Source organism: Anguilla rostrata, chromosome 6 (assembly GCF_018555375.3).
Source record: "Anguilla rostrata isolate EN2019 chromosome 6, ASM1855537v3, whole genome shotgun sequence".
In the NCBI taxonomy this organism is placed as follows: Eukaryota; Metazoa; Chordata; class Actinopteri; order Anguilliformes; family Anguillidae; genus Anguilla; species Anguilla rostrata.
The window spans coordinates 486,648-509,147 of record NC_057938.1 but is presented as its reverse complement, the minus strand read 5'-3'; the positions used below and the strand labels follow the sequence as shown (position 1 = coordinate 509,147).

The following is a 22,500-nucleotide window of genomic DNA, read 5'->3' as shown; positions in this document are numbered from 1 at the left end:
AGTTCAGTAATGATCTCACAGGTGCTGATCCAGTTCACTAATGATCTCACAGGTTCTGATCCAGTTCAGTAATGATCTCACAGGTTCTGATCCAGTTAAGTAATGATCTCACAGGTTCTGATCCAGTTCACTAATGATCTCACAGGTTCTGATCCAGTTCAGTAATGATCTCACAGGTGCTGATCCAGTTCAGTAATGATCTCAAGGTGTGATCCAGTTCACTAATGATCTCACAGGTTCTGATCCAGTTCAGTAATGATCTCACAGGTTCTGATCCAGTTCAGTAATGATCTCACAGGTTCTGATCCAGTTCAGTAATGATCTCACAGGTGCTGATCCAGTTCAGTAATGATCTCACAGGTGCTGATCCAGTTCAGTAATGATCTCACAGGTTCTGATCCAGTTAAGTAATGATCTCACAGGTTCTGATCCAGTTCACTAATGATCTCACAGGTGCTGATCCAGTTCACTAATGATCTCACAGGTTATGATCCAGTTCAGTAATGATCTCACTGAGAGGAAACAAGTGCTGGTTTGGGTCAAAAGGAGCACTGCAGAAGTTTTTTAAATATTGTGAATGCTTACGTAATTGTATTTTTCTCCCCGCTTTGTTTCTATGGAAACTTTGCTATGGGAATATGATTAAGGCTTTTTTCATGGTTATAAACAGAATTCACCATCAGCTGCTCTCTCAACTGACGAAGAGCCTGTATTTATTTTCTCTTCAGTTTGAGAAATATGTTGGAAGGCAGAATCCGGGCGAATTACAGAAAAGCGTGTTACAGTAAGTTAAGATGCAAGATGCCAAAAGGCCAGCCAAAAAGTTTCAAACCACATTTATACGTAAAACAAAGCACTGCATTTCAGCTCAACCTGCTGGTGAGCTCCAGGTAAACTGGAGCCCTTGTGATGTCACACACTGTCTATGATATTAGAAATGCACACAGAAGCCAGCAGTGTAGTATAACTGCAAAAAGCTGTGTGAGTTTCTCTTGATAAGAGCACCTTCTAAATGGCAGTAATGCACTGTAATGTAATGAGTGTGCACAGTGACAGAGTGGCTTTATAATGCTGACTTGTGCCAATGCCAACAAAGCTGTTAGGGACTTTTTAAATACTCTTACTTTCAGGCTCTTAAACGGACAATTAACATACTTTGGCAGCAATATTTAAGTCAGTACGTTGTCAGTATAAACATTGACGTAGGAAGATGATGTGATTGGCACCAGAGGATTCTTTTTTAATGTAGAATGATGTAATTTCCTGTTTCTCTTCTCATCCTAATTGCTTTTTCTGAAACTAAAATGGCAGATTTTTTCCCCCTCTCTGAACTGGCTCAGTCCGGGATTCGCGGAGGGGAGAGTTATTTTCACTGCATCTTTCACAGATGGCCAGGCTGTTATTCGTCATTTCCTTTAATTGGCTTTTTGCAAAATAGAAAATCCTGGAAAACCGGGAGGCGTATGCAATGAGCCCAAGGCCCGCGCTGTCTCAGGGAGGCGTATGCAATGAGCCCAAGGCCGGCGCTGTCTCAGGGAGGCGTATGCAATGAGCCCAAGGCCCGCACTGTCTCAGGGAGGCGTATGCAATGAGCCCAAGGCCGGCGCTGTCTCAGGGAGGCGTATGCAATGAGCCCAAGGCCCGCGCTGTCTCAGGGAGGCGTATGCAATGAGCCCAAGGCCTGCACTGTCTCAGGGAGGGCAGGAGGAACCACAGTGTCTGCAGGGATCTGCGCTTTCTTTCCTATAGACAGCCAATTAAGGCCTTGAGAACAAGGTGTGAGAACTCTTCAGCCAATCAGTGACAAATTAATCACTAGTGCTGACATGCTGGAAACCAGCAGCCCTCTGCAAACAATTACCAAAAAAGAGGTAACAAAATGATGTAACTGACTCAAATTAAAGACTGAGGTGAATCAACAGGCTCGTAATTGCTGAACGTGTCGACGCCCGGCCACTAAAACCATTTGGTAGATAATGAATCATTCAAAGACAAAGCAAATGGTACGAGACAAACTAGCACTGTTAATAAATTTAAGGGGAAATCTTTGAATGAACAAGAAACGTGTTGAACAACCTTATTAGGAGCCTACTGATTCTCCTAATTTGATCCATTTAAAAATCTTGTTACCTTTTTTAAGTAATTGTTTGCGATGTAGCACAACACAATGTGGAGATAGGATTTTTATTCTTCATGCCATGCATAGCTATTTCTGACCTTAATTTAACCAGGAAAGAACCCATTGAGATTGAAATCTTTTTTGTAAGGGACAAGAGTGATTGGATTAGGGTTAGAGTAATTAAGTCAGTGATTGGCCAAAGAGTCCACACGCACTGTTCTGAATGCCTTAATTGGCTGCTGATTGAAAGGAAACAACAAATACCAGCAGACACTGTGGCCCTCCAGGACTGGAGTTAAACCTGCAGGCGCTGCGGCCCTCCAGGACTGGAGTTAAACCTGCAGACCCTGTGGCCCTCCAGGACTGGAGTTAAACCCGCAGACCCTGTGGCCCTCCAGGACTGGAGTTAAACCTGCAGACCCTGTGGCCCTCCAGGACTGGAGTTAAACCTGCAGACACTGCGGCTCTCCAGGACTGGAGTCTGACACGCCTGCTTTAGGCTGAGAATCTGCGGTCTTGGACTGCAACCCTGGTCCTGGAGAGCTGCAATGCCTGCCTGTTTTATCTTTCACCATAAAGAACCAGGTGAGTTGAGGTTACTGATTGGCAGCTTTAATTGATCGATTAAGATCGGAGTTAGAATTCATCGTGCAGCAGATCTCTCTGCTCTCCAGCACCAACTCAGACCTCAGCATTTGTGTTCACAGTACTGCTCTGATTTAGAGGGAAATCCAGAGATTATGGATTCATTCTTCATTTGGAGGACAGGGATGTCGGTGATCTAAAAAGACCAGAAGGGTAAGTCGCTCCTGAGCAGACAGACCAGCGTTCATCATGGTCACGAGTGGGCTTAGCATAAATCTATCACACTGTTTATAATATAAGCAACAGCCTTAAACCAGCAAACTTAAATCCAGGCCAGTATTCAGTGTATGGCTTTATCTTTGCAAACACTATTTTGTGTAACTGTTGCAATTGTTTTGTAAGGAAAAGCTGCATTCATAGAGTCAGTTAGGCCAAATGTTGATTGATCATGGCACAATTCGTCTGAACTGAGGGCGCAGTCTCTGGATGCTGTTTCTCTAAAGAATAAGGCTCTGAACCATGTACACATTAGTCCAAGGTTCCACAAGTTTTCCAAAATGGATTTCTGCTGATTACCATGTAGGTAGTTATGAATAAATTGTTGTTGGTTACAATTGAGTCAGAACGCTCAAAACTGTTCTAGATGTGGCTAACGCAGTGAAGCATGCTTCGAACTGCGGTTGGGATAAATATGCAGTGTTGAAAGTGGCCTTTTACCAAGTCTAGGCAGCCAGATGTTATCAGGTGCTTGGGGAAGACGCACAACTGACGTAACAGGGGCAACTCGTGCCATGGAGGGCCGTGTGTATGCAGGTTTTCATTCCAGCCTCAGATCTTGATTATATAATTAGTTAAATTATTTGCTGAATTAGGGATGCAGGTTTGTGCACAATGGTGACCCGACGTCTATGGTGACCCGCATTGTCTAAATAAAAATTGTCTTATATTCTGTGCTTCAATGCAGTTAAACGCATATGGCTGAGTAATTGTACTCAATTAAGGCAGCATTAATTGGTTGGAATGAAAACCTGCATACACACGGCCCTCCATGGCACGAGTTTGACACCACTGCGCTAGACCATAATCACACAATCTTAAAAATAATACGTAATGCATGGGTTTTCACTGGCTGTAATCAAAAGTGCAATTGCACACTTCATTGGTAGATAAACAGTCAATTATTTAATCATTGATTTCAATTTCCACTAAATGCTTATTTGAATGATTGATTTTGCCCAGACCGGTGTGTGTATAGCTAGCTTAGATTTGGAAGGATCGCGACCGTAATGGATGTGGCGCAAGGCATAGGCTGAGGGTCCGTGCTCAATCGATATCTTTAATGGGTCTCGGGTTGTTTTCCTTTACCGCTATCCCTAGCAGCTTCAGCCGCTCCATCAGCCGCTGGTACGGGGTTGCCTGGGAAACGGCAGCATGGCAACGAGATCGAAGCCTGGGGGTTGTCTGTTGCTCGGGCTTTCGTATTTCCCATCCCCTCACTAGATGGTGTGTGAAGCACTTTCTCACGTAGCGGTGCTTTGACAGGAACAAACCTGGGAAACTCCCTCTCTGACCCGGCTTTCAGGGTGGGCCGACCCGGGAGAAAGAGCGCTGAGATTTTTTTTTTTCTTTTAAAGGGACGAATAGCGCGCTATTCTAACGGAACTGGGGATAATGGTTGCAGGGCGGCCTGAAGTGTCTTTTTCTCTTCAGTCTCTCGCTGGTATAATTTTCACTCTTACCTGTTTCCTGCCGTCCAGTTTACCCGCTGGACGATCCGGAGAGAGTGCGCTTGTAGATACTGTGACCAGTAGACAAGGCGACACAGCTCTTCTGAGGTAAGTTGGACAAATTCAAACAACTAGTCCACAACGAACTAAGGCCAGCAGAGACGGTACGAGAGAGGCGAATAAAAATGGCCAGCTAGCTTGGAAAGAGACGGTTGTACGGTAGTGGGTGGAATGAGTAGTTGGCTACCAGTAACCATTTGATAGCATTTTCGCTTCTGGCATTTAAATAGTTTCCTCTTTCATTCGGGTTGTCACTGGTCCCGAGCGCTGCTGGTATCGGTCCGTTCGTTACAGTTTACTGGCTCTGCGAAACGCCTCGTTCCTCTTGCGCGCGCTGAGTGTCTCTTCAGCCTCTGCGTTTTCGGCGCGTGTAATGAACTGGTCCGTTTTTTCTGTAATCGTTTGTTTGATCCAAATCAAATAATTCGTAGCCTATTACATCCGTATAAACCCATTTCTTATTTACACAAACTTTGGTCAGATATGATTGGCCGTTACAGTATTTCACAATAGATTGTGGTTACAGTAATGTATGCCGTTTCAGTGCTAGACCCTAAAAGCCGCCCCAAAGTTGCCATATAGCTTTGTTTACCTGGTGAAAGCAGCTGACTATATATGTTACTTAAATACATTTCGTTCCGAATTAATATTACTGTATTGCTCCACACACCGCTGAGGTTTGGCAGCAGTGGTGTGAAGCGATGTCGGTAAATCAAGCTGCGGTGGGAACGCACTGGGGTGATGTGCTTTCTGTCAGACGTCCAGCGAACGCATTCGCCCCCTTCAGCAGGCAGTCCAACGGATGATCGTTATTCTGCTCGCATTATTTGTGTCTGCGGTCAGATTTATATTTAAATTGTATTCATGCATTTTAATGTGCTCTTGGTTCCCACACTGTTTCCCAGCTGGCTAATGGAAGCTTCATTTAGCGATGTTCGGCGTAGCCCACAGCTGCTGATAGGTGTGGGGCACTCCCACTAAAATCCAATACAGCGGTGCAATTTTACTAAATGAATTGTGGTCTTAATGAGATTGCAGTGTTTATTGGTAAGCATGTAGGGGTAACTGCAGGAAAACTAAAATAGGCTGCACTGAGTGGCAATGGGAGGGATCAACAACAACAAACGACGTCAGAGCCTGGTAATTTGAATATGCAATAACCCAATTTAGTAAAACGCGGTGGTAGAGTGAAGTAGAAGGGTCGATTTATGCAGTTTGGGGGGGAAACACATTTAGCGTCTAAACCCCGTCGGGTTCGCACAAAGCCATTTTTCCCGCTGCCGAGCGGAACGCGCTAGTTAGCCGTAATGCTCGCCTGCCCTCACCAGCCTGGCGGGAATAGGGCTCCGTGCGCACCTGGGTCCGGCTTTGGATGCCGCGTGGCAGGACGCTACATTAGCGCGCCTAGTCCGACATCATTTAGGTCAGAGAACAATAAAAAAATGGGGTTTATTGTAATTTTATAAAGTAGGGCTGCAGAACCCTGTTCCTGGAGATCTACCGTCCTGTTTGGTTTTCATTTCAACCTTAATTTGGCACACCTGATTCTTATAATCAGTAGCTCAACCTCTAGCTGTTGAAAGGGGTGTGCTTTGTTATGGCTGGAATGAAAACCTACAGGATGGTACAGGTATCAACAAGAAAACAAGGCTGGGGCAGCCCTCTTGTAGAGAATGGCCTTAGCAGCTATAATGAATGTAGTAAAGCCCAGATAAAATGGTGGCCTTGCCCTGTCCCTGATTGGCTTGTAGCCTGGGCACTGTGATGAGTTTGCTGGGAGTGCTACCTTTGTTTTTCTAATGTTATTTACCTGAGGCAGATAAAACGCATGATCCACCACAGGAGGTTCATTCAGGATGCTGGGTCAATCTTGTGGCCATTTTGGGAAATGGCGTTACTGTGTTATGTGCTGAAGCACTTGCAGTGTTCTTACTGGGGAAAAAGACACCCTGTGCATGAAAAGGTTTGGGAAATTAAACAAATAAAGCAGAAATTACCTGATTTTGATTGGGAATTTTAAATTAAAAAAAATACTGGCAAGTGAATCGAAGTATCTTTTAAAAACCAACTTTAACTTTATGACCCAATTTCGAGATTAGACTTCAACATTAAAAGTGGAAAAACAGTACCTGAACATTGTATGAATTTCTATCTGCCTTAACAACTGGTTGAGGATCAGATTCACCCCATGCTAAACTACACACACACTTTTTTTCACACACACACACACACACTCTCACACAAGCACACGTCTACACACACTCGCACGCACATACACACACACACACACACACACAAGCACACACATACACACACACACAGTGATTGTAAGTGTGTTCTGGCTGAGAGCTCAGTGTGCTCACGCCTGTGAGTTCTGACTCACACACACTCACACACGTACACACTCTCTCTCACTCTCACACACACTCACACATGCACACACTCTCTCACACACACACACACTGGTCCTTCATGTGTAAAATGTGCTGTGATTGTAAGTGTGTGTGTGTGTGTGTGTGTGTTCTGGCTGAGAGCTCCGTGGGTTCATGCCTGTGAGTAGTTCTCACACCCACACACACACACTCACTCTCTCACACACACTCATACTCACTCTCACACAAGCACACGTCTACACACACTCGCACGCACATACACACGCACTCACACACACACACACACACACACACAAGCACACACATACACACACACACACAGTGATTGTAAGTGTGTTCTGGCTGAGAGCTCAGTGTGCTCACGCCTGTGAGTTCTGACTCACACACACTCACACGTACACACTCTCTCTCTCACTCTCACACACACTCACACATGCACACACTCTCTCACACACACACACTGGTCCTTCATGTGTAAACTGTGCTGTGATTGTAAGTGTGTGTGTGTGTGTGTGTGTGTGTGTTCTGGCTGAGAGCTCCGTGGGTTCATGCCTGTGAGTAGTTCTCTCACCCACACACACTCACTCACTCTCTCACACACACACACACACACACACACACACAGTGATTGTAAGTGTGTGTTCTGGCTGAGAGCTCAGTGTGCTCACGCCTGTGAGTTCTGACTCACACCCACACTCTCACACACGTACACACTCTCTCTCTCTCACACACACTCACACATGCACACACTCTCTCACACACACACACTGGTCCTTCATGTGTAAACTGTGCTGTGATTGTAAGTGTGTGTGTGTGTGTGTGTGTTCTGGCTGAGAGCTCAGTGGGCTCATGCCTGTGAGTTCTGACTCAGGTTAGCTGATCAGTGCTGGCTGTGCTGCTATTGTTCTCTCTCCGTGTGACGGGACTGCATGCTGAGGCTCTCTCCACCGTCCAATAAGGGCATTGTTTACTCTTCGCACGCTCGCCTCCCTCTCTCAGCTGCAGGAGGGATGACATCACGGCCGCCCGCGCTCCTCCTGGCGTGTCAGTCCGCCAGTCATCCACACGCGGTAGCGCACACAAGCCCCCGCTGTTCCAACCGCGCGTTTGAGCCATTTACACAGTGCTCTCTACCCACAATGCACTCTCCCCACAGCACTTATGAGCCATTTACACAGCGCACTCTCTCCCTGCAAATTTTTCCCGCTGCACTGCCACAGCAACATTCCCAAAGAATTCCCACATTGTTGTAACTGTATCCAGAAAGATGCCACAGCATTCCTGAAAAATTCCTACTCTGCTCCTGCAACATTCCCAAAGAATTCCCACATTGTTGTAACTGTATCCAGAAAGATCCCACAGCATTTCTGTAAAATTCCTGCTCTGCTCCTGCAACATTCCCAAAGAATTCCCACATTGTTGTAACAGTGTCCAGAAAGATCCCACAGCATTCCTGCATCGTTAAAACAGCCTTTCTGCAGTGCAGCATTCTGCAACATTCCAGAAACATTCCCACAGAATTTCCACCAGTACACAAGACATACTCCTGACTATGAACAGGGATGGTCTGCAGGTTTAAAGGTGCTGCTGTTCATGTTAATATATTATTTCCATTTTAGCGCTCATTTTGCAGTAGGGCAGTAATGGAGCATTAGCATGTTTAGTGCTGATTTTGCAGTAGGGTAGTAATAGAGCATTAGCATGTTTAGTGCTGATTTTGCAGTAACACAGTAATAGAGCATTAGCATGTTTGGCGCTGATTTTGCAGTAGTACAGTAATAGAGCATTAGCATGTTTGGCGCTGATTTTGCTGTAGGGTGGTAATGGAGAATTAGCATGTTCAGCGCTGATTTTGCAGTAGGGTAGTAATAGAGCATTAGCATGTTTAGTGCTGATTTTGCAGTAACACAGTAATAGAGCATTAGCATGTTCAGCGCTGATTTTGCAGTAGGGTAGTAATAGAGCATTAGCATGTTTAGTGCTGATTTTGCAGTAGTACAGTAATAGAGCATTAGCATGTTTAGCGCTGATTTTGCAGTAGTACAGTAATAGAGCATTAGCATGTTTAGCGCTGATTTTGCAGTAGTACAGTAATAGAGCATTAGCATGTTTAGTGCTGATTTTGCAGTAGGGCAGTAATAGGCTGTTGTGCATTGTTCTCTTTTTCTGGGTTTATAATTACAACTGCCGGGAATGAAGGAACATTGAAATGAGTTTTTCCTCACAAAAAAACCAAAGTTATTCCTTCAACATATAAAGTACATTATTATAATAACTGTTTCTCAATGTTCAGCTCTGTGGTCTGAGTGTAAATATGAATGCCAGTGAATGTAATTTTATTGTATTGGAAAAGCGCGTTTCAGGGTGCTGAGAGGTTAATTCATCCGTACCCTTCCATTATGGTTTTTGAGAAAAGGGAAAGAACGTGGTTTCATTATGTCGGCAGCAAATGCTAATCACCTTTGTTTGGCTTCAGCATCTGCTAATGTTCTCCCCTGTGCAAATCCATCAAGTCCATTTATCTTATTGGCAGCATAATTTCACAGCTTATGGCATAAAGCTACACAAATAAAACTGCACATGAGAGTCTGTCGGTGGTCCTGGGTCAGTGGTCCTGTGTCTCTGTTCCTTGGGTAGTACCACTTTGTCAGTAGTCCTAGGTCAGTGGTCCTGGGTCAGTGCTAATCTGTCAGTGGTCCTGGATCAGTGCCAGTCTGTCAGTGGTCCTGGTTGAGTAGTGCCAACTATCATGAACGCAATGCATGGACTCCCCTGGGAAAAACTGGCTACCCTCGCACACTCATACACTCACTCACTCACTAACTCATGCCCTCACTCTCTCACTTGCTTACTCACTCACTCATTCTCTCACACACTCACTCACTCACGCACGCACTCACACACACACTCTCTCTCTCACTCACTCTCTCTCACTTTCTCACTCTCTTACTCACTCAAACTTACCCATATAAACAGAAGTAAATTCTACAGCTGAATCTAGCTGTATCTTGCAGTCAGGGATGCCATAAGCCATATGTAAATATGTTAGTAATAACCTGCTCAGCATACCGAAATATGGGCTGTGATTAGGATTCTTCTCACACAAACGCTGTTGATTTCTCCATGTTGTAAATGTGTAAAAGGTGAGGTGGTTCCTGTAATGCTGCTGGGGAAATGACAGGTTGCCCCTAAAATTGGATATTTGATTAAAATAGTTTCGTGACTTATGCCATCGCAGTGTTTTCATTCAAGTAAAGGAGTGTTTTATTTTTTGAGAGTATTAAAAATATATGTAGGTTCTGGGCATAATCAGTGGGGATGATGTTTTCCATTAAAGTGCCATTATTGTAGAAAAGCTGAACACGCATCATCTGTATGGTGTAAATGGGTGGAAATATTGGGTCGGGGAAAAAAGATCTAAAGTGAACTTGAGTAGAAGTAGGCGATGAGTAGTATGAGTAGAAACGTTGGCGATGAATCGTTAGTGTTTTGCTTATCATGGAGTTAGTTTAGGGGACAGACCATTCCCTGGATTAAAGAGCTGCTTGTTATGGTCATGGGGTTAGTTTAGGGGACAGACTCTTCCCTGGATTTTGGCATTAAAGCGCTGCTTGTTATGGTCATGGAGGCTGTAAGGCCCCAGAGTGATTTTCACCATGGCAACGTGTACTTGGCTACAGCAGTTATCAACATGGTTACATGGACTACAAAAGCCCACAGTGTGTTGACAATCCACTTCCTGTTCTCCCCTGCCTACTTCCTGTTGTTCAGTATCCTCTTCCTGTTACCCACAATTCAATTCCTGTCCCCAAGTTTCTACTATCAGTTCCACAATATCTTCATTCTGTTCTTCACTCAACATCACTTTCTGTACCTCATCACTCCTATCCTATTCCTATTCAGCTTGTGTGACCCTTGACATTTATCGGAACCACTAAGAGCGATTTGTGGCAAAACCACTGTTCTGATTAGTTAACACTGGGTTTGGTTAGTATTTGGCTGAGAGATCTCCTGGGGATGCTAAGTTTCTGCTGGAAGGGGTGTTTGTGTCCCAGCAGGGGGCGATCTTCCCTCTGGTCAAATCAACCACAGTGCTCCAGTGCAATAAAGGGGACACTGTGCTGTAGGAGATGGTGTCTTTCGGATGAGACGTTAGACCAAGTTCCTGACTCACTGTGGTCATTAAAGACGCCATTGCACTCATCACTGAGGAGGGGGTTCCCCGGTGTCCTGGCTAAATTACTAACCTGGCTCTCTCAGCCTGCCACCTAATCATCCCCCAGTTTCATTGGCTAAAAATTGTTCTCCACCTCAGCTGATGTGTGGTGAGCATTCTGGCGCAAAATGGCTGCCGTGCATCACCCAGGTGGGTGCTACACTTTGTTGGTGGGTGAGATGAGTCCCTCCTCATCAGCAAAGCACTTTGAGCATCTGGAAGATGCAATGATTCATTAATTCCTTCTGCCATTCATTTTATTGTGGCCACTCAGCTGGACAGGAGTGGAGTGGCATTGAATAACTGAGATGCAGGCAGAAGCTGTGAATGTTGCTAGCTTGTTAGGTTGTTAGCCTGCCTCTTAAACTGTGTTGTTCTCCGTTTGGAATGCATAGCGACATGAGGCAACCCTGGCAGGGAGAAGACGAGGGAGAGTGCGAACAGATGAACGTCTACTTTTAGACAACGCCACAGGACCTGGCCTGGCCCTGCGATGCCACCTTGCTCAGTCTGCCCACGTCCTGCAGAGAGGACTCGGGAGCTTCTGTACCTGCTGCTAACCAACAAGGACTGCTGCTACATTATTATTATCATTATTATTATTATTATTTTACCCACTTGTGCCATCATCTTCCATGATTGATTAGAGCTTCTGCGTTGTGATTTTGTAGCTTTTTAGGTGATGGTGGGCAGCATTAGTGGTGGGCAGTCTTAATGTTTCCAGAGAGCGTAGCATGTGTCTACTGGTATAAACATGGCTGTGCCCTCATTTCTACCGAAAATAAGACTGGGCTGTAGAGCAGGATCAGGCAGATTCTGAACAGAAGCCGCCGCTCTGCACAGCCTGGGACTTGTGTTATGAGGTAGTGATGTAGTTCTGCTCAGGTGGTGCTTGTGTGCCCTGACCTGAAAGCTGTAGCGGGGGTGTGGGGTTTTGTTTTGCTTGGTCTCACTGATGCCCTCTGGAGGACGAGGGTGGTACTGTAAACATTGTGCGCCCCTTGTCCCATGCAGCGAATTCAGTCTGTGTTGGGATTTCCACTGAAGCACAAAACTGCAAACTTGGGGGAAAAATATTACAACATTAATCACATAAATATTAATTTTTTTCATATAAAGTACTTTAAAAATAAAAAAAATGCTATTGATTAAACAAGGAAATTGACAATAATTACCAAAAGGCAAAAGAAGCATAATATCTTGACTAGAAAAGTACGATTTCCTGTATTTAATTTATTTACCTTTTGAATTTTTGAATATGCTTTTTTCCCCTTTGGGCCACTGTAGTTCTACTTCCTAGGGGGCTTGAAAAGAAGAAAGCCTGGGAAATGGCCACTGGAGAAAAGGCCACTTTACACAGAGGCTCAGAAACGCACACAGTGCAGGTGTGTCCTTTCTGCAGGTGAAGCCCTGCTCAGCCATGCACTTCCTGTGTCCTCAGACACGCCCAGTCAGGCCAGATGCACTTCCTGTGTCCTCAGACACGCCCAGTCAGGCCAGATGCGCTTCCTGTGTCCTCAGACGCGCCCAGTCAAGCCAGATGCGCTTCCTGTGTCCTCAGACACGCCCAGTCAGTCCAGGACCAGCGGAGAGCTCTGCTCCTGAAAGCACATTTTCATTTCATTTTGCAACGCTGTAATATTTGCCATCGTGGGCCGAACTGTGCATTTAATACAATAGAGCCAGGAGCCGAGTTCACAGAGAAGCCATTTTAATGCAGGAAATGACTGTTTAATTAGCCTGGATCCTTTAAAGTGTGCCTATTCCATTTTATTTTTGAATATATTAAAAGATCACAGTAATTTGGACCTTTCATATTCGGTGAAAGATGTGCTGTGCCTGGACCTCGTTGTCATGGCGATTGCTGGCAGGGGAAATGCTGGTAATCATAACTGAAGACATTTCTTTTATCTCCGTAATCTTGGTGATAATTAAGGGAACAGCTCTTTAGCTGGCTGTTTTTGTATCGAGTTCTTCTTGGGAAAAGGGGGGTGGGAGGCCAACATCTGCTTTAGTCCTAGCAGTGTTCTAACAGAGAAGGGTTCTGGTGGTTCTGCTACAGTGTTCTAACAGAAGGGTTCTGGTGGTTCTGCTATAGTGTTCTAATGGGGAAGGGTTCTGGTGGTTCTGCTATAGTGTTCTAATGGGGAAGGGTTCTGGTGGTTCTGCTATAGTGTTCTAACAGAGAAGGGTTCTGGTGGTTCTGAAATCGCCTTCCTGTTTCGCGTTCCAGGTGTTACCTATTGGACGGGCTGTCAAAGGGGGCGTGGCTCAACCGCTCCAGCATCATGTTCACAGGAGATGACAAATGGTCTGCGGATCCCCGCGTTTCCGTGGTGACGGGAGGCGGGAATAAGCACGAGTACAGCCTGCAGATTCAGAAGGTGGACGTCAGCGACGAGGGCCGGTACACCTGCATCGTGCAGAACAACCTCAACCCGCAGTCCAACCACATCTTCCTGAGCGTCAAAGGTACACACCTGCTCTACACCTTATTGTACTTTACTGAACCTGTGTTTTGTAGTTGTCCAATGACCATGAAATGCACTTTTGTATGTCGCTTTGGATAAAAGCATCTGCTAAATAAATGTAAGGTACACTGGAACAAGTGTGTACCTTTCACACTTGTTTCAGTGTGAAAGGTACACACCTGCATTACTCCTGTGGGGCAGTAGGGGTGTGAGTAGGGGCTGTGTGGGGCAGTAGGGGTGTGAGTAGGGGCAATGTGGGGCAGTAGGGGTGTGAGTAGGGGCGTGTGGGGCAGTAGGGGTGTGAGTAGGGGTGTGTGGGGCAGTAGGGGTGTGAGTTGGGGCAGTGTGGGCAGTAGGGGTGTGAGTAGGGCAGTGTGGGGCAGTAGGGTGTGAGAGGGGCTGTGTGGGGCAGTAGGGGTGTGAGTAGGGGCAGTGTGGGGCAGTAGGGGTGTGAGTAGGGGCAGGTAGGGGTGTGAGTAGGGCAGTGGGGGGGCAGTAGGGGTGTGAGTAGGGGCAGTGTGGGGCAGTAGGGGAGTAGGAGTGGGGCAGTAGGGGTGTGAGTAGGGGCAGTGTGGGGCAGTAGGGGTGTGAGTAGGGGCAGTGTGGGGCAGTAGGGGTGGTGAGTAGGGGCAGTGTGGGGGTAGTAGGAGCAGAGTGGGGCAGTAGGGGTGTGAGTAGGGGCAGTGTGGGGCAGTAGGGGTGTGAGTAGGGGCAGTGTGGGGGCAGTGGTGCAGTGTGGGGCAGTAGGGGTGTGAGTAGGGGCAGTGTGGGGCAGTAGGGGTGTGAGGGGCAGTGTGGGGGCAGTAGGAGCAGAGTGGGGCAGTAGGGGTGTGAGTGATTGGGGCAGTAGGGGTGTGAGTAGGGGCAGTGTGTGGGTAGTAGGAGCAGAGTGGGGCAGTAGGGGTGTGTAAACCCAAGGTGAGAGGGTAAAGGTTGCAGTTCTTGGATAAATGCCTGTTAGAGAGAGTAACATGATGTGGAAGGACAGCACCTGGAGCTAGAGACATTCCCATGGAGACCAGACAGCTTATCACTATGGAGACCATGCACCCAATTTATCACCATGGAGACTGTGTGCCCTATTTATCACCATGGAGACCATGCACCCTATCTATCACTATGGAGACCATCCATTCTCTTTTCCCTCATGGATTTGAACAAAGTACTGAGGATTTCCCTGGATTACTGTCTGTCTCCTACTACTACCCATTATCACACACACACAGCTTTTACACAAATCTTACTCCATCTCAGTCCTTAAGGGGTCCTTATTTCTCCTGTAAACGTGGGGCTGATTCCTTATTACACTTTAATGGCACGTTTATTACACCTCTATTACGCCTATTACGCCTGTATTCTAAGTTCATTCACTGTAGATCAGCTAAATAACATTTTAGCTGAGAATCAACCTTTAGGAAATATCACGTAAATATTAGGTTTGCCTGTCATTTATTCATTCATTTGATTGGGGAACTTTATAAATACTATTTTATCTGTCCTGCCAATTGAGCTTAATTTAAATTTCATTGAAAATGTTCACTGCTGTTCATGAACGATTTACAGGAAATGATGTAAATGATTATTATAAGCAGCAGAGCTTGAGTCTGTGCTGTATGATCTGCCAAACGAGTGCGGGGGAGGGGTGGCGATAAAAGAGAAAATGAGAGAGAGACAGAGAAAGAGGGGAAGAGTGAGAGAGTGGGGGGTGAAAGACAGATTGAGGGAGAGTAAGGAGGTAGAGTATAGGCTGGGCAGTGAGGTCACTGTGAGCTGTGATTGGACGGTGTGCGGGCAGTGAGGTCGCTGTGATTGGACGGTGTGCGGGCAGTGAGGTCACTGTGAGCTGTGATTGGATGGTGTGCGGGCAGTGAGGTCGCTGTGATTGGATGGTGTGCGGGCAGTGAGGTCACTGAGCTGTGATTGGACGGTGTGCGGGCAGTAAGGTCGCTGTGAGCTGTGATGGATTGTGCGTGGCAGTGAGGTCGCTGGATGATGGTGTGCGGCAGTGAGGTACTGAGCGTGATTGAGGTGCGGCATAGGTGGCGTGAATCCTTCAGGCAATTAAAGCCATCAGTGTGTTAATGTGCCACTGAGGAATTCTGCATAGTACTAAGTGCAGAGTGAACTGGTAGCATTAGCATCAGTGTGCAGTGTGAGCTGTTAGCATTAGTATCAGTGTGCAGCATACACTGTTAGCATTAGCATCAGTGTGCAGTGTGAGCTGTTAGCATTAGTATCAGTGTGCAGCGTACACTGTTAGCATTAGCATCAGTGTGCAGTGGGAGCTTTTTGTATTAACATCAGTGTTCGCTGTTAGCATTAGCATCAGTGTGCAGAGTGAGCTGGTAGCATTAGTATCAGTGTGCAGTGTATGCTGTTAGCATTAGCATCTGTGTGCAGTGTGAGCAGTTAGCATTAGCATCAGTATGCTGTGTGAGCTGTTAGCATTAGCATTAGTGTGCAGTGGGAGCAGTTAGCATTGACATTAGCATCAGTATGCAGTGTGAGCTGTTAGCATTAGCATTGGTCTATCCACAGCCGGGCCGTCGGTGTGGCGGTGCCGTCTTTCTGCAGCGGGCCGTCGGTGTGGCGGTGCAGTCTTTCTGCAGCGGGCCGTCGGTGTGGCGGTGCAGTCTTTCTGCAGCGGGCCGTCGGTGTGGCGGTGCAGTCTTTCTGCAGCGGGCCGTCGGTGTGGCGGTGCAGTCTTTCTGCAGCGGGCGTCAGTGGGCGGTGCAGTCTTTCTGCAGCGGGCTGTCGTGTGGTGGTGCAGTCTTTCTGCAGCGGGCGTCGGTGTGGCGGTGCAGTCTTTCTGCAGCGGGCGTCAGTGTGGGGTGCAGTCTTTCTGCAGCGGGCGTCGGTGGGCGGTGCAGTCTTTCTGCAGCGGGCGTCGTGTGTGGGTGCAGTCTTTCTGCAGCGGGCGTCGTGTGGCGGTGCAGTCTTTCTGCAGCGGGCGTCGTGTGGCGGTGCCGTCTTTCTGCAGCGGGCGTCGGTGTGGCGGTGCCGTCTTTCTGCAGCGGGCTGTCGGGTGTGGTGGTGCAGTCTTTCTGCAGCGGGCTGTCGTGTGGTGGTGCAGTCTGTTCTGCGGGGCTGTCGGTGTGGTGGTGCAGTCTTTCTGCAGCGGGCTGTCGGTGTGAGGTGCCGTCTTTCTGCAGCGGGCTGTCGGTGGAGATCTGCCGCTCCTTTCTGCAGGGGCTGTCGTGGTGGTGGTCCGTTCTGCAGCGGGCTGTCAGTGTGGTGGTGCCGTCTTTCTGCAGCGGGCTGTCAGTGTGGTGGTGCAGTCTTTCTGCAGCGGGCTGTCAGTGTGGCGGTGCAGTCTTTCTGCAGCGGGCTGTCGGTGTGGCGGTGCCGTCTTTCTGCAGCGGGCCGTCGGTGTGGCGGTGCCGTCTTTCTGCAGCGGGCTGTCGGTGTGGCGGTGCCGTCTTTCTGCAGCGGGCTGTCAGTGTGGTGGTGCCGTCTTTCTGCAGCGGGCTGTCAGTGTGGTGGTGCAGTCTTTCTGCAGCGGGCTGTCAGTGTGGCGGTGCAGTCTTTCTGCAGCGGGCTGTCAGTGTGGCGGTGCAGTCTTTCTGCAGCGGGCTGTCAGTGTGGCGGTGCCGTCTTTCTGCAGCGGGCTGTCAGTGTGGTGGTGCAGTCTTTCTGCAGCGGGCTGTCGGTGTGGTGGGGAGTCCCTGCTGATCATCTCGTCCTGGAGGCTGTGTCTGTGCCACGCTGCAGAATGTGGCTTCTCTTTTTCTTCTGGGAAGCCTTTGTTTTCTGACATGTTGAAGATGAGACTTCCTGTCGAGAACATATGGAGAGAACGCCACCCCCTCCGTCCCCCCCCCCCCCCCCCTTTCTCTGTCACAGAGGGATGAATCACACTGGCACTAAAATCTCCCAAAACCCCAGAGCAAGCTGCTCCTTCACGTTCCGAAAGTTGTGACAGATTTAGCAGTGAATGGAAACATTGAATGTAAGGGGTGGCAGGGGGAGAAATGGATCTAATAAATAGACATTAAGACCAGAACTGCAGACCCCTCCTGTCCTGCTTTTTGGAAGCCTTTATGTCCGTCTTATGACCTCCCAAAGAAATCCATCATTGATTTTTCAATTGGCCATGATTGCAGAATCACTCATGATTGGGGAACAGAATGTCACAAATTTCATTGGTGCTCAGAATTTCTGTCTGAGATTTTTCTGGCTGCCACACGTGATTGGCACATATGCAGTGCCAGCCATGAACTGCTAGCAGTGCCCCTCTCAGCAGGTTTAAAGGGCAATTAAGGGATGGGTATTGGGTAAACAACAACATTAAATACCATGTATCTGAAGAGTCTGGTGAATTATTTTTCCATGATATAAATTTAAAAGAGGAGTAAACCACGGGCACATGCATGCGTAGTGAGTTCTGACACCTGACCGTAGCCCTGTTCTGAACTCCTGAAGTTCTGAATGAACTGGTATCAGGGGTCATCACAGCCATTCAGCTTGTGAGTGTGGCTCGGGAGTCCAGAGTCTTTATCCCTGAACTTGATTGGAAGGGAAACAGTGGTTATTGTGACCTCACAATGAGATCAGCCTGTGAGAGTGGCTCAGGAGTCTACCATATTTATTCAGAGATTAAGCTTGACTTCTCCTACACCCCCGTGAGACCTGTGCTAACCATGGTAACCCTGGTAACAGCACATCCCTTCTGCAGGGTCATGCGCCCCTTCAGCTGTGTGGAACAGAAGGTAAACCCCATAGGGGGCCTCCTTAAATCTAACCACAGACCGCTTTGCCCTCGCCATCCAGTAGCACGCTGATGGACTGTGACACTTCTCTCTTCATGTATTGCTGTTGTTGGTATTATCTTTTATTTTTTTGTTTTTTTATTTTGTTTATATATCTATGTTTAGGAGCATCATTGCATGATGCGTAGCTGCGTATCATAAGAACCGTGCTACAGGAGCGTGGGCGTTATGTTCCCTGAACGTACAGCCCCTTCACTGCCCACTCCACACTGCCCACTACACACTACCCACTCCACACTGTCCACTGCCCGCTCCACTCCACCCACTCCACACTACCCACTCCACACTGTCCACTGCCTGCTCCACACCACCCACTCCACACTGCCCACTGCCCACTCCACACTACCCACTCCACACACTGTCCACTGCCCGCTCCACACCACCCACTCCACACTACCCACTGCACACTGCCCACTACACACTGTCCACTGCCCGCTCCACACTCCCCCCCCCCCCCCCACACTGCCCACTCTACACTGCCCACTCCACAGAGCTCACTGCCCTCTGCCCATTCCTCACTGACCACTCTACGCAGCTCACTGCCCACTGCCCACTCCACAGAGCTCACTGCCCTCTGCCCATTCCTCACTGCCCAATCCACAGAGCTCACTGCCCTCTGCCCATTCCTCACTGCCCACTGCCCACTGCCCACTCCACACTGCTCAGAAGTGTCATGTCCTGTTTCAGATCTCATTTGCGATGCCCTAATAACTGAGGTACAGGACTGCCATTCACCTTTTTATCACAATGTGTTGAGAAACGGGAGACTGTAGGCATGTATCTAGCTGCCCATAGGGCTATAACTATCAATCTACCTGCCTGTGGAGCTGTATATTTACCTGTCTGTGGAACTGACAGGCTTTAGGTGTCAGTTTACCTGTCTGTGGAGCTTATAGGCTGTAGGTGTCAGTATACCTGTCTGTGGAGCTGATAGGCTGTAGGTGTCAGTATACCTGTCTGTGGAGCTGATAGGCTGTAGGTGTCAGTACTCATTCCTGTCAGATTCCTGTGAGACGGTATCTGAGTGGCTGGTTTGCCTGTCGATCAGACTGTGGGCTCTGATCTTGCCCAATGGCTTGTCAGATATAATGGTTTAATTCCTGCACTGCGTGACTTCTGCACATGGCTTGCACTACTGCTACATTCACTTTTTTAAGCAGTCTGTTTATTACGTGTTAAGTGCGTGCTGCATAGAGGCTGTCATCCCTTTAATCCCCCATGTCTGTGCTCTCTCTGCCTCCTCAGGCCTGCTCATCATCCCTTTAATCCCACATGTCTGTGCTCTCTCTGCCTCCTCAGTCCTGCTCATCATCCCTTTAATCCCCCATGTCTGTGCTCTCTCTGCCTCCTCAGTCCTGCTCATCATCCCTTTAATCCCCCATGTCTGTGCTCTCTCTGCCTCCTCAGGCCTGCTCATCATCCCTTTAATCCCCCATGTCTGTGCTCTCTCTGCCTCCTCAGGCCTGCTCATCATCCCTTTAATCCCTCGTGTCTGTGCTCTCTGCCCCTCACCTGCCCATCATCCCTTTAATCCCACGGTGTCTGTGCTCTCTCTGCCCCTCAGTCCTGCTCATCATCCCTTTAATCCCACGTGTCTGTGCTCTCTGCCCCTCAGTCCTGCTCATCATCCCTTTAATCCCACGTGTCTGTGCTCTCTGCCTCTCTGCTCATCATCCCTTTAATCCCACTGTGCTCTCTCTCTCTGCTCATCATCCCTTTAATCCCACGCATGTCTGTGCTCTCTGCCCCGCAGTCCTGCTCATCATCCCTTTAATCCCACGTCTCTGTGCTCTCTCTGCCCCGCAGCCCTTTAATCCCACTGTGCTCTCTCTCTCTCTGCCCCGCAGTCCCGCCCAGGATATACGACGTGTCGTCGGATGTGACGGTGAATGAGGGAGGAAACGTGTCCCTGTTCTGCATGGCCAGCGGCCGGCCAGAGCCCACCATCTCCTGGAGACACATCACCCCTTTAGGTGAGCTGTGAACACCCCTGTACACACACACCTGTACACACAGTCACACTTACACACACACCTGTACACACAGTCACACTTACACACACCTGTACTCACACACCTGTACACACAGTCACACTTACACACACCTGTACTCACACACCTGTAAACAGTCACACTTACACACACTCACACACCTGTACACAGTCACACTTACACACACTCACACACCTGTACACAGTCACACTTACACACACACCTGTACACAGTCACACTTACATACACACCTGTACACACACTCACACACCTGTGCTGACACCTGTACTCACACACCTGTATGCACACCTGTACACACACTGCACACACTTACACACACCAACGTGCACATTGTTATTTGACACAGGCCTGGTGTGGGTTTGCTGTGGGTTTGCTGTTTGATGGTTCTTCTTTCAGCCATGAAGTACCAGTCTGGAGAGGAGCTGAACATCAGCGGCATCACCAAAGACCAGGCTGGAGAGTACGAGTGCATCGCCCAGAACGACGCCTCTGCCCCCAACACCAAGTCCCTGAGAGTCACAGTCAACTGTGAGTCAGTCACCCGCACTGACACGCTTTCAGCTCACACTGAGTCAGTCACCCGCACTGACACGCTTCCAGCTCACACTGAGTCAGTCACTCACACTGAGTCAGTCACCCGCACTGACACGCTTCCAGCTCACACTGAGTCAGTCACCCGCACTGACAGGCTTCCAGCTCACACTGAGTCAGTCACCCGCACTGACAGGCTTCCAGCTCACACTGAGTCAGTCACCCGCACTGACAGGCTTCCAGCTCACACTGAGTCATCAGTCACTACTGAGTCAGTCCCCGCACTGACACGCTTTCAGCTCACACTGAGTCAGTCACCCGCACTGACACGCTTCCAGCTCACACTGAGTCAGTCACCCGCACTGACAGCTTCCAGCTCACACTGAGTCAGTCACCCGCACTGACAGGCTTTCAGCTCACACTGAGTCAGTCACCCGCACTGACAGGCTTCCAGCTCACACTGAGTCGTCACCTGACAGCTCAGCTCCACGATCAGTCACGCACTGACACGCTTTCAGCTCACACTGAGTCAGTCACCCGCACTGACACGCTTCAGCTCTCACATGAGTCAGTCACCCGCACTGACACGCTTTCAGCTCTCACTGAGTCAGTCACCCGCACTGACACGCTTTCAGCTCACACTGAGTCAGTCACCCGCACTGACAGCTTCAGCTCACACTGAGTCAGTCACCCGCACTGACAGCTTCCAGCTCACACTGAGTCAGTCACCCGCACTGACAGCTTCCAGCTCACACTGAGTCAGTCACCCGCACTGACAGGCTTCCAGCTCACACCGAGTCAGTCACCCGCACTGACACGCTTTCAGCTCACACTGAGTCAGTCACCCGCACTGACACGCTTCCAGCTCTCACTGAGTCAGTCACCCGCACTGACACGCTTTCAGCTCTCACTGAGTCAGTCACCCGCACTGACACGCTTTCAGCTCACACTGAGTCAGTCACCCGCACTGACACGCTTCCAGCTCACACTGAGTCAGTCACCCGCACTGACACGCTTTCAGCTCACACTGAGTCAGTCACCCGCACTGACACGCTTCCAGCTCACACTGAGTCAGTCACCCGCACTGACACGCTTTCAGCTCACACTGAGTCAGTCACCCACACTGACACGCTTTCAGCTCACACTGAGTCAGTCACCCGCACTGACACGCTTCCAGCTCACACTGAGTCAGTCACCCGCACTGACACGCTTTCAGCTCTCACTGAGTCAGTCACCCGCACTGACACGCTTTCAGCTCACACTGAGTCAGTCACCCGCACTGACAGGCTTCCAGCTCACACTGAGTCAGTCACCCGCACTGACAGGCTTCCAGCTCACACTGAGTCAGTCACCCGCACTGACACGCTTTCAGCTCACACTGAGTCAGTCACCCGCACTGACACGCTTTCAGCTCACACTGAGTCAGTCACCCGCACTGACACGCTTTCAGCTCTCACTGAGTCAGTCACCCGCACTGACACGCTTTCAGCTCTCACTGAGTCAGTCACCCGCACTGACACGCTTTCAGCTCACACTGAGTCAGTCACCCGCACTGACACGCTTCCAGCTCTCCTGAGTCAGTCACCCGCACTGACCGCTTCCAGCTCACACTGAGTC

The 22,500-nt window shown here is 48.7% G+C and overlaps 1 protein-coding gene across 5 annotated transcripts in view; it reads left to right on the top strand.

Moving 5' to 3' along the window:
* Positions 1 to 2,421: 2,421 nt before the first annotated feature.
* Positions 2,422 to 22,500, top strand: part of LOC135258109 (neuronal growth regulator 1-like) — a 27,264-nt gene continuing 7,185 nt past the window's right edge. For 3 of the 5 annotated variants that reach the window (XR_010330869.1, XR_010330868.1, XR_010330867.1), the window contains exons 1-4: positions 2,755 to 2,917; positions 13,334 to 13,572; positions 20,188 to 20,313; positions 20,749 to 20,880. Coding sequence is in view for 2 of the 5 variants with exons in the window: in XM_064341362.1 (XP_064197432.1) it covers positions 13,389 to 13,572; positions 20,188 to 20,313; positions 20,749 to 20,880 (442 nt within the window). In the remaining 3 variants the exon portion in view is untranslated. Of the gene's footprint in view, positions 2,705 to 2,753; positions 2,918 to 4,461; positions 4,540 to 13,333; positions 13,573 to 20,187; positions 20,314 to 20,748; positions 20,881 to 22,500 lie in introns of those variants that run through there. The other 2 variants (XM_064341362.1, XM_064341363.1) reach the window with 2 other exon arrangements.